The 16,016-nt window shown below is 45.5% G+C and overlaps 1 protein-coding gene across 1 annotated transcript; it reads right to left on the bottom strand.

Annotated features, from left to right (window-relative positions):
* Positions 1 to 6,699: 6,699 nt before the first annotated feature.
* LOC130024578 (olfactory receptor 56-like) lies at positions 6,700 to 7,644 on the bottom strand. Its single transcript, XM_056115291.1, has one exon. It carries the CDS (start codon positions 7,642 to 7,644, stop codon positions 6,700 to 6,702), a length of 945 nt encoding a protein of 314 aa, XP_055971266.1.
* Positions 7,645 to 16,016: the final 8,372 nt, after the last annotated feature.

Below are 16,016 nucleotides of genomic sequence, written 5' to 3'. Positions count from 1 at the left end.
CGAACCTGGATTGACCGTGTGTAAGGCAAATGCCCTACCTGCTGTGCTATCTCTCCAGCCCCTCACTGATATTTCTTGTTACCATTAAATGGCTAACAGCATGATCAAAAAATTATTTTATGTTTGCATTTTTATTCTGTAAAAGAGTATTCTGTAATATATGTATTTACTTATTCAGTTATTAGGGACACACTCTGAAGTGCTTAGGGGCTACTCGGGGCTCAGGGCTGTGGGGATGGAGCTGGTGGTGTCTTTCTGAAAGATCCAGGAGTTCCAGGCACCTGCAGTGCTGGGGACATCAAACTCAGGCCTCCAGCATGCAAAATACAATCAGCATGCTGAGTTCTCCCTGGGCCCTGATGAAGCGTTTAAGATCAAGTTACAGGAAGTGGAGGGCAATCACGCTCTGAAGTTAGTCATTTGGGGAATTACTTGCAGTTTTTCTGGGGATGGATCCAGGGGCCCAGCATGCAAACATGCACTCCAGTCCATTGGGGCATCCCTTTTAATTCTCTAAACAGAATTTTATTTCATTTTATTAGTTTTTCGTTGGTTTGTTTTTGGGTCACATCCCTGATGGTCAGGGGTTATTCCTGGCTCTGCACTCAGATGTTACTCCTGGTAGTGCTCAAGGGACCATGTGGGATGCCCGGGATTGAGCCCGGATCGGCCGCATTCAAGGGAAAATGCCATCCCTGCTGTAGTACTGCTCTGGTCCCCTCATTATTAATTTTTAAAATAGAATTTTATGAGATGTTTGGTTTTGGGCTACACCCAGCAGTATTCAGCGCTGACTCCTGGCTCTGTGCTCAGTCATCAATCCTGGAAGGCTCAGGGGCCCATATGTGGTGTCAGGGATTGAACAGGTGTCAGCCACATGCAGCCACAAGGCAAATGCTTTAATGCATGTACTAACTCTCTGGTCCCATATTCTGGCAGTGACCAGGAACCTTAGGTCCTGGGTACCGAATCCAGGCCTCCTGCATAAAAAGCACACAACTCAGTCTATTGAGCCATGTTTCAAGTTTGTATTTCAATTTTAATTTATTTTAAATTTTTATTTACTTATATAATTAGTCTATAATAAAATAAAAAAAATAAAAAGTCTCCTACCCTGTGCCTGACTATCCTCACTAGGGTCCAATAGCTGAAGACCTCCAGGCCCCAGCCAAGGCCTTACTGGGGCCACTCTCCACACACTTGGATAAGCCTCAGGCATAACAGAACTGGCAGAGGAAACCAGGTGTGTGGGACCCGGGGCTGAGATCTCCAAGCCTGCACGGTTTGGGACTGGACCTGTCAGTAGCTAGACAGTTACGCCCTCCAACTGCCGTGTAACCCCAACAACGGCCAGGATCCAGAGATTATCACAACAAGTGGCCGCGCGACTACTTATTTACTTTTCTCTAAGTTTTCAGGGTACCTTAAATATCCCACCCACACGGCAGAGCCTGGCAAGCTATCCGTGGTCTATGCCAAATAGACCAAATTGATATGCCAAATCCAGTAATAAATGGATCTCATTCCCCTAACCCTGAATACGCAGAGTCGAGAAGGATATGGAAGGAGAGGCTGATAAAATACCAAGGCAGAGGTTGCCAAAACGCAGAAAAACAAAAAAGTCTGTACTTTTAATGCTCGTACTCTGGCATCTACTGCATCCATTGAAGACCTTATGGTACAAGCGCGAAAGATCAAGTACGACATCATTGGTCTGACCGAAACGAGAAGACATCAATCACATCATGCCGTTTTCGACACTGGAGAAGAACTGTTCCTTGGAACATGTGATAAAAGAGGCGTTGGTGGTGTCGGTATCCTTGTCAACACAAACTTAGCCAGGAGCATTGACTCATTCGAATGCCTAACAACCCGAATCGGATGATTACACTTGAATAGATGTGGCTCACTACCGGCAGTTTCTATCTTTGTTGTCTATGCACCAACATCCAGTTATGGTGAAAGAGAAACTGAGAAGTTCTACATGGAGCTGGAGAAGTTCTATAAAGAAGCTCACACCTTCTACAAGATCACACCTTCTACAAGATCATTGTCGGTGATTTTAATGCCAAGATAGGACCAAGAAGATCAGTCGATGAACTCCACATCGGGACCCATGGCCTGGAATGGAACGAACAGGGTGACAGACTGTCTGAGTTCATCATGTCAACCAAAACCTTCCATGGTAACTCACAGTTCCAAAAGGCTGAATCTAAACGTTGGACATGGGAGTCTCCTGATGGACGGTTCCACAATGAAATAGACCACATCATATTCAATCGGCAGTTTTGCCTAACCGATGTTGCTGTTGTCCCAAAATTCCAAACGGGATCAGACCACCGTCTTCTTCGTGAAAAATTCTACCTCACAGAACGAGGAGAAAAGAATGCAAGGTTTAAGAAGAGGACTCCAGGAACGACCACCAACTGGGAGCTCTTTGGCTCTGTTGCGGCAACATGGGAAGATGCCGTCATTGACAACATTGATGAGGAATACGATCGAATGATTCAGCACCTCCATGATTGTGCGAGGAATGCCAAGAGAGAGATAACCACAAAAAACCGCCTTTCTTCGAACACTCTTGAACTTATTCGCCAACGTGGCTTGGCACATGCCTCAGGCAACCACAAGCGAACATCCGAACTGGCAAAGCAGTGCAGAGAAGCCATCAAGGATGACCTCAAAAACAGGAGAGCAGCAGTACTGGTAGATGCGGCAGAAGCTGGGAAAAGCATTCGTAATGCCCGCCTGTCCTTCACCAACTACAAAACCAAGATGACTGCCCTCCGACATCATGATGGATCTATCACATCTTCCAGAAGGGCAATAGAGAAGATTATTCATGACTTCTACTCAGATCTCTTTAATAGCCACGTCCACTTGCCCACATAGCACATACCACATGGTGGATATGTCATTCCCAATGTTCTCCCTTCCGAAATCCAACATGCCATCTCGTCGGTAAAGAAACAAAGAGCACCTGGCCCAGACAAGATCAGACCTGAACACCTGAAGAACTTACCATCAGTACTCATCAATACATTGGCTCGGCTCTTCACACGCTACCTGTCTGAATGCAAGGTTCCATCCCAATGGAAAACCAGCAGGACTGTACTACTATACAAGAAGGGAGACATCCATGACATTGGCAACTATCGCCCAATCTGCCTATTGTCTGTCATCCACAAACTGTTCACTTGAGTCATCCTGAATAGGATTAGCATAACACTAGATGAAGGACAACCATGTGAACAAGCCGGATTCCGAAAAGGATTCAGTACCATCGACCATATCCACATGATTACTAAGCTCATTGAGGTTTCTCGGGAGTTCAAGATGCCGCTCTGTCTAACGTTCATTGATTTAAAGAAGGCCTTTGATTCTGTTGAGACGGAAGCAGTTATGGAAGCCCTAGCCAATCAGGGCGTACAAACTCAATACATCAGGATCCTTCGTGAGCTCTATTGCAGATTCACTACCAAGATCTCACCATTCTACAAAGAAGTAATCATCCACATCAAGAGAGGGGTTCGGCAGGGTGATACCATTTCACCAAAACTCTTCAGTGCCACCCTCGAGAACATCATATGACGACTGGAATGGGAAAGCATGGGAGTGAAGATAGATGGTCGGCAACTACACCACCTCTGCTTTGCTGATGACATCGTTCTAATAACACCAAACATTAGCCAAGCGGCACAAATGCTGAACGACTTTGACCGTGAATGTGGAAAGGTCGGACTACAGCTGAATCTTACGAAGACAATGTTTATGAGAAACAGCCTTGTTCCTGATGCTCCATTTGCTCTCAATGGAACCACCATCTCCGAATGCAACAGTTATATATACCTAGGTCGAGAAATCAACATGATAAATGACCTGGCACCTGAGTTGTGCAGGAGGAAGAGAGTGGCTTGGAATGCCTTCAAGAGCGTTGAAGAAATAACTAAAAGGACAAAGAACCTCCAGCTACGAGCACATCTCTTTGATTCCACTATTCTTCCTGCATTAACATATGCCTCAGAGACCTGGACCCTACGAAAACAGGATGAGAACGCTATTCGGGTCTCTCAAAGAGGAATCGAAAGAGCTATGCTTGGAATATCACGATTCACTCAAATGAGAGATAGAATCCAGAGTTCTGATCTTCGTCAATGCTCAAGAATCAGGGACGCTGTCTCATTTGCCAAGACACCAAAAATCAGATGGGCTGGACACGTAATGAGGTTTACAGACAACCGCTGGACTAGAGCCATTACTGATTGGATTTCACGGGACATCAAAAGATCACGTGGACGCCCACCTACAAGATGGTCAGACTTCTTCGTCAAGACCCTGAATGATCGATTTGAGTCTCTGCATGTTCCTAGAATGAACAGATACCATTGGACTACGCTAGCACGCAACCGGGATGAATGGAGATGTTACTGGCACCCGCTCGAGTAAATCGATGAATAACGGGGATTAAGTGATTATATAATTTTGACCTTTTGGGTCACATTTGGTGATGCTCAGGGGTTACTCCTGGCTCTGCACTCAGGAATTTTTCCTGCCGGGGCTTAGGGGACCATATGGGATGCTGAGTACTGAATTGGGGTTGGCTTCGTGCAAGGCAAACACCCTACCTGCTATGCTCAGGCCACTTTATCTTTCTGTTAATTAGGCGGCGACTCAGGGTCTCTCTGGGATGGGGAGGAAAGGTCTGGTTCCACCCCCATCTGTGAGGCCCCACATGTCTCGTCACTGCAGGCCCAAACCTGACTGTCCAGTGGCCTCTGGAGGATGGCGGTCACCGGGCCGCCTGGGGCAACAGGCAAAGGCATGAAACCTATTCTCACCTGAAGTGGCCCAGCGCCAATAACCTACTGCAGGAACAGGACGCATTTCTGCCAAAAGTCTTTGGATTCCAAGATTCATTTCTGAGTCTCATTTCTGGATCATGGCTGTTAAGCAGTTTGATTAGGAACCAGAGAAGCCGTGCCTCCAATTATATAGCTGAGCCGGAGGTGGTTTTTGGGTGTGTCTCCCATATACCTAACTTTTGGCCATTTACTTTCTTGGTAAACTTTGCCCCAAGTTTTTGGGGTCTGGCCAAAGGCACAGTAGCAATTTTGGGGTATCTGAAAGTGTGACAGTGCCATCAGGCTGCTGATGCACTCGCCTCACAGGTACAGATTGACCTGCTGGTGACATCATACCCCCTAATTTCAATTTTAAGTGTAATGGAATAGTAGATCTAACTACCTGTATCTTCAGAGTGCTTAAAGAGCTTTGAAAACTCTACATTTCATTAAAAAGCATTTGAACATGGCCTGAGAGATAGAGTACAGCAGGTGTGGCCCTACCCTTGCATGCAGTTCAATTCCTGACTCCACATTATATGCATGACCCTGAGCTCCACCAGGAGTGATCCCTGAGTGCAGAGTCAGGAGTAAGCCATGAGCACCACTGGGTGTGGCCCCCAAGCAACAACAAAAAAACAACAACAATAACATCACAACAATAAAACCCCCAAAAGAATCCTTACCAAATCAAAAAATATTTGAGAAGATACTTTATTAAAGAAGATACAGGCACAACAAATAAAAAAGACATGAACCTTATTAGTCAGTCACCTGAGAAATGCAAATCATCACTCACTTTATTAAGTAGAATGAAAAGAATTAACCATACCAAGCATCACCAAGAGGCTGGTCAGTTTATCTCTCATATGTTTATGGGAATGAAGAATGAAGAGTCCACATTGAAAAACAATTTAGCAATTTCTTAGGAAGTTAAACACACCTGGTGAACATAAAATTTGGAGGTCTCTTATATCTGCATTTATATTTTGTTTTTGTCTTTGGGCCACACCTTATGGTGCTCAGGGCTTACACTGACTGCACTCAGGGATCACTCCTGGCACTTTTCAGGGGACTGTATGGGGTGCTGTATGGTGTGGTTGGGATGAATGCAAGACAAATGCCCTATCTACATATTATTGCTCTGGCCCTTTATATTCTATATTATTATTATTATCATTATTATTAATTTAGTTTGGGGGGCAAACCTGGCAATGTTTAGGAGTTATTCCTGGCTCTGCACTCAGGAATCACATCTGATGATCTGTGGTGATATGATAATAAAATTCCAGGGATGAAACCTGGATTGGCCACATGCAAGGTGAGCACCCTCCCTGCTGTATTATCTCTCCGGCCTCCTACATTCTATTGATTTATTTATTATTTTGCATTACCTCGTGATGCTCAGGGGTTACTACTGGCTCTGCACTCAGGGATTACTCCTGGCATTGCTTGGGGGACCAAATGGGATCGAACCTGGGTTGGCTGCGTGCAATGCAAATGATACCTGGTGTACTATCAATCTGTTGCACTCTACTTCTATTTTAAAGTAGTTTATCAAGGAGTCAGTTCACAAGAGAGGGGAAAATGCTCTTTCCTTCCTTCCTTCCTTCCTTCCTTCCTTCCTTCCTTCCTTCCGTCTTTCCTTCCTTCCTTCTTTCTTCCTTTATTTATTTCTTCCTTTCTTTTTGTCACCAAAGTGATAGAGCTTAGCTTTTTCATTTGCAAAGACTTCCCAAAGAATGCAGTGGATACAATCCGTGTTATTGAGAAAGCAGAGGCTTGTATGAATGTGACTTACCTGGTATCATCCAGTCACGAGTTGGCAGCACTGGGTACAGGTTGCCCTGACTTTTCACTATAGGATGACAATTCTGCAATGGTCTAGCCCCTTCCTCAGGGCCCCCATCACCTCCTGGTTTCTCAGGCTATAAATGAGAGGGTTGAGCATAGGGGTGAGAACTGTGTAGAAGAGAGAGACCACCTTGTCATGGCGTGGGGCCCGGTAGCGCTTAGGCCTCAGGTAGATGAACATGGCGGCCCCAAAGAAGAGGAACACAGCTGTGAGATGGGAGGAACATGTGGTCAGAGCCTTCTTACGGGCCTGAGCAGAGCGCATACGGAGCACTGCTCCGAGAATCCATGCATAAGAGGCCACAATGATGGAAAAGGGCAGGAGAAGCATGAAAACACAACACGCAAAGAGTACATGCTCAAAAATGGATGTATCGACACAGACCAGCTTCAATAAAGATAGAAACTCACAAAAGAAGTGGTCCACTTCCCTCAAGCCACAATAGGGGAAGGTCATTGCCGCCACCACCTGGATCACACCATCCAGGATGCCAAAGGCCCAGGAGCTCCCAGCAATCTGGAGACAGACCTTGGGGCTCATGAGGATGGGGTAGTGGAGTGGATGGCTAATGGCTACGTAGCGGTCATAAGCCATAAGTCCCAGCAGGAGCCCTTCAGATCCCACCAGAGAGGCAAAAAAGACGATTTGTACGCCACAACCCAGGAAGGAGATAGACTTCTGGCCAGACAGGAAGTTGGTGGCCATCTTGGGCACGATGTCACAGACCAGCATGAGGTCCATGCAGGAGAGCTGGCTGAGGAAGAAGTACATGGGGGTGTGGAGCCGAGAGTCGGTGTAGATGAGACATATGAGGAGGACGTTCCCACAGACGGCTACTAAGAAGACGATCATGACCGCTGAGAAGAGGACAAGGTCAGTCTGGCTCTGGGAGAAGATGCCCAGGAGGATGAAGTCATCTGTGGATGATTGGTTCACCCATATTGCCATGGCTCGGTGGATGTTCCTGGTCACCTGGAAAGGTGGGATTAAAAAATAAATACTGGATTTCTGCATCTGGAGAGATAGTTTGTGGATAGTGTTTGCCTTGAATGTACCAGAGTCTGATCCCTGGCACACCATATGGTTCCTTGAGCATACAGGCAGGAGTACACACTGGGCACTGCCCCCAAAACCAAAACAACTACAACAAAAACAATAACAAAACAACCAACCAACAAATGAACTTCCCCACCCTTCCAAAAACAAAAAAAAAAACCACCTCCAAACAACAAAATATTCTTGGATTTCAGGCTATTTCCTTATTTTCTGCCTATTTTAGTCAGTTGTATTATTTATAACTCATTAAGACCTTATAATACAAAGGGATTTGGAGCAGCTTTGGATTATGAATGGAATAGGATACTTTTTGATATTTCCTTCTCTTTTCTTTGTTTTGCTTTTTTGGGTCACATACGGCAATGCTCAGGGGTTCCTCCTTGCTCTGCACTCAGGAATTACTCCTGACACTGCTGGATATCAAACCCTACTTGACCTCGTGCAAGGCAAACAGTCTACTTGCTGTACTATCTCTCTGGCACTCATATTTCCTTTAACACAGACATGAGTCTTTCTAGCTCATAGAGCTGAATCACAAATATACATTGGTAGCAAATGTAGCTATTTTATATGTCATTGGACCATATAGCAAGCAAAGTCTTAACTTGTTGTGATATTGAGTTCTTTCTTTTTTAATGATATCATACAGGTTGACCAACTTTGTTTTTGGCTCACAGCTGGCTCAGGGGAGCATATGGGGTGCTGGGAATTGAACCCAGGTCAGCTGTGAGCAAGGCAAGTGCCCTATCTGCTGTGCTATTGCTCTGACCCACCGACAAAAGATAGGAATTGAACCAGGAATTGAATCCAGGCCTATTTCCCACACACAATGAGCTCCTGCTCTTAAGCTAGCTCCTTGCTCTCACCATCTCTTTATATTTTTTCTGGAACAATTCAGATTCACTCCTACTTGAGAACCCTTACTGAGTTCTCTCTGTCTCTTTTCATATTGTTAACTCTATTTTTATGTTGCTGGAGCGATAGCACAGCGGGTAGGGCGTTCGCCTTACAAACGGCCAACATGGCCGACCCGAGTTCGATTCCTCCGCCCCTCTTGGAGAGCCCGGCAAGCTACCGAGAGTATTGGATATGCCAGACACAGTAACAACAAAGTCTCCAATGGAGACGTTACTGGGCCTGCTCGAGCAAATCGACGATCAACGGGAGAGCCTTTACTTACTTACTTTACTATTTTTATGTTTTCTTGCGCAGAGCCCAGTTCAATACTTTCATAACTCTCGAAGAGCCTGGCAAGCTACCGGGAGTATCTCGCCTGCATGGCAGAGCCTGGCAAGCTTCCCGTGGTGTATTCGATATGCCAAAACAGTAACAACAAGTCTCACAATGGAGACGTTACTGGTGCCCACTCGAGCAAATCAATAAACAACAGGATGATAGTGCTACAGTGCTATTGTGTACAATGTATTATGTTGTATACACGAATGTAAAGGATGGAATAATTATGTTTCAATTGTTTTTTCTATATCACAATACATGTATTCATATGGTCACTTGATCGCTTGACATTCCATTACACTGCCACGTGCTAGTGTAGCCCAATGGTGTCTGCTTGCTCCAGGAACACAAAGAGCCTCAAACCGATCTTTCAGGGTCTTGATGAAGAAGTCTGACCATCTCATAGGTGGGTGGTCACGCGATGTTTTGACATCCTGTGGAATCCAGTTGATAAAGGCTCTAGTCCACTAGTCGTCTCCAAATCACATTACATATCCAGCCCATCTCATTTTCGACGCCTTGGCAAATGAGACAGCATCCCTGATTCTTGATTGCTGATGGAGGTCGGAATTCCGGATTCTTTCTCTCACTTAAGTGAAGCGTGATACTCCAAGCATAGCTCTTTCAATTCCTCTTTGGGAGACCCGAATGGCGTTCTCATCCTGTTTTCATAGGACCCAGATCTCTGAGGCATATGTTAATGCAGGAAGAACAGTGGAATCAAAGAGATGTGCACAGAGCTGGAAGTTCTTCGTCCTCTTAGCTATTTCTTCAATGCTCTTGAAGGCGTTCTAAGCTGCTTTCTTCCTCCTGCGCAACTCAGGTGCCAGGTCATTCGTCATGTTGACTTCTCAACTTAGATACACATAACTGTTGCATTCAGAGATGTTCACTCTGTTCAGAGTGAACGGAATGTCAGGAACGAGACCATTTCTCATAAACATTGTCTTCATGAGATTTAGCTGTAGTTCGACCTTTTCACACTCACAGTCGAAGTCATCCAGCATTTGTGCTGCTTGGCTAATGTTTGGTGTTATTAGAACAATGTCATCAGTGAAGCGGAGGTGGTGTGTAGTTCTGATCATCTATCTTCACTCCTATTTCTTCCCAGTAACTACAACTGGTCTCATTCACCTGACCCTGAAGGCTTCACCGACATGGCAGCATTGAGAAGGATGAGAAAGGAGAGGCCAACAAAATCTCAAGGCCGACCTAGGCTGCCACAACGAAGGAAGACAAAAATGATCGTCTGTACTTTCAATGCACGTACGCTAGCATCAGATGCATCCATCGAGGACCTGATGGTACAAGCGCGAATGATCAAGTACGACATCATTGGACTGACCGAGACAAGAAGGCACGAATCTCACCATGCCGTTTTCAACACTGGAGAAGAATTGTTCCTCGGAACATGCGATAAAAGAGGTGTTGGAGGTGTTGGAGGCGTCGGTGTCCTTGTCAACACAAACTTGGCCAAGAGCATTGATTCATTCGAATGCCTAACAACCCGAATCGGACATTTACATTTGAATAGATGTGGCTCACTGCCTGCGGTTTCTATCTTCGTTGTCTACACACCAACATCTCATTATGATGAAAGAGAAATCGAGAAGTTCTACATGGAGCTAGAGGAGTTCTATAAAGAAGACCACACCTTCTACAAGATCATTGTGGGTGATTTTAATACCAAGATAGGACCGAGAAGATCAGCTGAAGAACTTCACATCGGGACCCATGGCCTAGAATGGAACGAACAGGGTGAGAGACTGTCTGAGTTCATCATGTCGACCAAGACCATTCATGGTAACTCACAGTTCCAGAAGGCAGAATCTAAATGATGGACATGGGAGTCTCCCGGTGGACGATTCCACAATGAAATAGACCACATCATATGCAATCGACGATTTTGCCTGACCGATGTCGCTGTTGTCCCAAAATTTCGAACGGGATCGGACCACCGTCTCCTTCGTGCAAAATTCTACTTCACAGAGCGGGGAGAAAGGGCTGCAAAGTTCAAAAAGAGAACTCCCAGAATGAGCACCAACTGGGAACTCTTTGGTACTATTGCGGCAACATGGGAAGATGCCGTTGTTGACAACATTGACGAGGAATACGATCGACTGGTTCAGCACCTCCATGAATGTGCGAGGAACGCCAAGAGAGAGATAGCCACAAAAAATCGCCTATCTTTGAAAACTCTTGAGCTAATTCGCCAGCGTGGTTTGGCGCATGCCTCAGGCAACCGCAAGCTAACGTCCGAGCTCGCAAAGCAGTGCAGAGATGCGATCAAGGAAGACCTCAAAGAGAGAAGAGCAGAAGTACTGGTAGATGCGGCAGAAGCCGGGAAAAGTATTCGTAACGCCCGCCTGTCCTTCGCCAACTACAAGACCAAGATGACTGCCCTCCGACGTCCTGATGGATCCATCACATTCTCCAGAACGGCAATGGAGAAGATTATCCATGACTTCTACTCAAATCTCTTCGATAGCCATGTCCACTTGCCGACATACCAAATTCCACAGGATGGATATGTCGTTCCCAACGTTCTCCCTTCCGAAATCCGACATGCCATTTCGTCTGTAAAGAAACAAACAGCACCCGGCCCAGACAAGGTCAGACCTGAACACCTAAAGAACCTGCCGTCAGTACTCATCAATACACTGGCTCGGCTCTTCACTCGCTACCTGTCTGAATGCAAGGTTCCGTCCCAACGGAAAACCAGCAGGACTGTACTACTGTTCAAGAAGGGAGACATCCATGACATTGGCAACTATCGCCCGATCTGCCTATTGTCTGTCATCTACAAGTTGTTCACTCGAGTCATCCTAAATAGGATTGGCAGAACACTAGATGAAGGACAACCATGCGAGCAAGCCGGGTTCCGCAAAGGATTCAGCACCATCGACCACATCCACACGATAACCAAGCTCATTGAGGTTTCTCGGGAGTTCAAGATGCCGCTCTGTTTAACGTTCATTGATTTAAAGAAGGCCTTTGATTCTGTTGAGACGGAAGCGGTCATTGAAGCCCTAGCCAATCAGGGCATTCAAACCCAATACATCAGGATCCTCCGTGAGCTGTATTGTGGATTCACTACCAGGATCTCACCATTCTACAAAGAAGTGATCGTTGATGTCAAGAGAGGGGTGCGGCAGGGTGATACCATTTCACCAAAACTCTTCAGTGCCACCCTCGAGAATATCATGCGACGACTGGAATGGGAAGGAATGGGAGTGAAGATAGATGGTCGGCAACTACACCACCTCCGCTTTGCTGATGACATTGTTTTAATAACACCAAACATCAGCCAAGCGGCACAAATGCTGGCCGACTGACCGTGAGTGTGGAAAGGTAGGACTACAGCTGAATCTTACGAAGACAATGTTTATGAGAAACAGCCTCGTTCCTCGTCCCATTCGCTCTCAACGGAACGACCATCTCCGAATGTAACAGCTATGTGTACCTAGGTCGAGAGGTCAACATGACAAATGACCTGGCACCCGAGCTGCGCAGGAGGAAGAGAGTGGCTTGGAACACCTTCAAGAACGTCGAAGAAATAGCTAAGAGGACGAAGAACCTCCGGCTCCGGGCACATCTCTTTGATTCCACTGTTCTTCCTGCATTAACTTATGCCTCAGAGACCTGGGCCCTACGCAAACAAGATGAGAACGCTATTCAGGTCTCCCAAAGAAGAATAGAAAGAGCTATGCTTGGAATATCACGTTTCACTCAAATGAGAGAAAGAATCCGGAATTCTGACATCCGTCGACGATCAAGAATCAGGGACGCTGTCTCATTTGCCAAGGTGTCGAAAATCAGATGGGCTGGTCACGTAATGAGATTTAAAGACGACCGCTGGACTAGAACTGTTACCGACTGGATTCCACGGGATGTCAAAAGACCGCGTGACCGCCCACCTACCAGATGGTCAGACTTCTTCGTCAAGATCATGAACGATCGGTTTGAGGCCCTTCATGTTCCCGGAGCGAAGAGATGCCATTGGGCTACACTAGCACGCGACAGGGACAAATGGAGACGTTACTGGCGCCTGCTCAAGCAAATCGACGACTAACGGGAAGTTAAGTGATTAAGTGATTTCTTCCCATTTCAGTCGTCTCATGACGTTCTCGAGGGTGGCACTGAAGAGTTTTGGTGAAATGTTATCACCATGCTGAACCCCTCTCTCTTTTTTTTAAAATTATTTTTAGTGAAACACCATGAGGTACAGTTGTAGATTTACAATTTTTTGTGCTTGGGTTTCGATTATACAATGATCAAATACCCATCCCTCCAACAGTGCTCATTTTCCGCCACCATGGATAATATCCCTCCTACCCCCATCCCTCCCATCTCACCCTGCCTCTGTGGCAGGGCAATCCCCATGTGTTCTCTCTCTCCTTTTGGGTGTTGTGGTCTGCAAAAGAGGCTTTGAGTGGCAAACATGTTCAGTTCATAGTCTACTTTCAACATGCATCTCCCCTCCTGGGAGGATCCTCCAAACACCCTTTATTTGGTGCTCCCTTCTCTATCTGAGCTGCCCTTTCCCCTAGAATGCCCGGCTGGCCTCTAAGCTATGGAGTAATTCTCCTGGTGTTGATCTCAGCTATTCTTGGGTATTAATCTCATATTTTGTTTCTTTATATTCCCCAGATGAATGCGATCTTTCTATGTCTATCCCTCTCTTTCTGACTCATTTCGCTTAGCATGATACTTTCCATGTTGTACCACTTGTATATAAATTTCATGACTTCATCTTTTCTAACAGCTACATAGTACTCCATTGTGTAGATGTACCAAAGTTTCTTTAACCAGTCATCTGTTCTTGGGCATTCAGGTTTCGTCCAGTTTCTGGCTATTGTAAAGAGTGTTGCAATGAACAAGTAAGTGCAGATATCACTTCGACTATACATTTTTGCCTCTCTGGGATATATTCCCAGGAGTGGTATTGCTGGGTCAAATGGGAGCTCAATTTCTAATTTTTTGAGAATTGTCCATACTGTTTTCCAGAAAGGCTGAACCAGTCGACATTCCCACCAACAGTGAAAGAGTGTCCCTTTCTCGCCACATCCGCGCCAGCATTGGTTGCTTTTGTTCTTTTGGATGTGAGCCAATCTCTGAGGTGAACCCCTCTCTTGACATAGATGATCACTTCCTTGTAGAATGGTGAGATCCTGGTAGTGAATCCGTAATACAGCTCATGAAGGATCCTGATGTATTGAGTTTGAATGTCCTGTTTGGCTAGGGCTTCGATGACCAGCTTTTGTCTCAACAGAATCAAAGACCTTCTTTAAATCAATGAATGTTAGACAGAGCGGCATCTTGAACTCCCGAGAAACCTCAATGAGTTTGGTTATTGTGTGGATTATGGTTGACCGTGCTGAATCCTTTTCGGAACCTGGCTTGTTTGCATGGTTGTCCTTCATCTAGTGTCCTGCCAATTCTATTCAGGATTCCTTGAGTGAACAGCTTGTAGATGACAGACAACAGGCAGAATGGGCGATAGTTGCCAATGTCATAGGTGTCTCCCTTCTTGTACAGTAGAACAGTCCTGCTGGTTTTCCATTGGGACGGAACCTTGCATTCGGACAGGTAGCATGTGAAGAGCCTAGCCAGTGTATTGATAAGTACTGATGGCAGATTCTTCAGGTGTTCGTATCTGACCTTGTCTGGGTCGGGTGCTATTCGTTTCTTTACTGATGAAATGGTGTGTCGAATTTCGGAAGAGAGAACGTTGGGAACAACGTATCCATCCTGCGGAATTTGGTATGTGGGCAAGTGGACGTGGCTATTGAAGAGATCTGAGTAGAAGTCATGGATAATCTTTTCCCTTCTGAAAGATATGATAGATCTATCAGGACGTCAGAGGGCAGTCATCTTGTTCTTGTAGTTGGCGAAGGACAGGCGGTCATTGCGAATGCTTTTCCCGGCTTCTGCCGCATCTGCCAGCTCTGCTGCTCTTTCTCTCTTTGAGGTCTTCCTTTATAGCTTCTCTGCACTGCTTTGCAAGCTTGGATGTTTGCTTGTGGTTGCCTGAGGCTTGCGCCAAGCCACGTTGGCGAATGAGCTCAAGAGTTTTAGAAGACAAGTGTCTTTTTGAGGCTATCTCTCTTTGGCGTTCCTTACACAATCATAGAGGCGCTGAACCATTCAATTGTATTCTTTGTCAATGTTCTCAACAACAGCATCTTCTCATGTTGCCACAATAGTGCCAAAGACCTCCCAGTTGGTGGTCGTTCTGGGAGTTATCTTCTTAAACTTTGCAGCCCTTTCTCCTTGCTCTGTGAAGTAGAATTTTGCACGAAGGAGATGGCGGTCCAACCCCGTTTGGAATTTTGGGACAACAGCGACATCGTTTAGGCAAAACCGTTGATTGAATATAATGTGGTCAATTTTTTTGTGGAACCGTATACCAGGAGACTCCCATGTCCAATGTTTAAATTTGACCTTCTGGAACTGTCAGTTACCATGGATGGTCTTGATAGACATGATGAACTCAGATAGTCTCTTACCCTGTCATTCCATTCTAGGTTTTGGGTCCCCATGTGGAGTTCTTCGGCTGATCTTGGTCCTATTTTGACATTAAAATCACCGACAATGATCTTGTAGGTGTGGTGTTCTTTATAGAACTTCTCCAGCTCCATGTAGAACTTTTCAATTTCTTCTTCATCATAATTGGATGTTGGTGCGTAGACAATGAAGATAGAATATGGTATGTATATATGGTATATATTATAATAATATTGCTTATATTCTTTATAGTATTGCTTTTTTGGATCAAACTCAGATTCATTTTTGTTTGCTTGGGTGCTTTCTTAAATTATTTTTAATTTTTTTTTTTTTTTTGCTTTTTGGGTCACACCCGGCGATGCACAGGGGTTACTCCTGGCTCTGCACTCAGGAGTTACTCCTGATGGTGCTCAGGGGACCATATGAGATGCTGGGAATCGAACCTGGGTCGGCCACGTGCAAGGCAAATGCACTACCCGCTGTGCTATCTCTCCAGCCCCTGGGTGCTTTTTTTTTTAAAA

This window comes from Sorex fumeus, unplaced genomic scaffold (assembly GCF_029834395.1).
Source record: "Sorex fumeus unplaced genomic scaffold, SorFum_2.1 ptg000029l, whole genome shotgun sequence".
Taxonomy (NCBI): domain Eukaryota; kingdom Metazoa; phylum Chordata; class Mammalia; order Eulipotyphla; family Soricidae; genus Sorex; species Sorex fumeus.
This window is presented reverse-complemented; position numbering and strand designations above follow the sequence as displayed.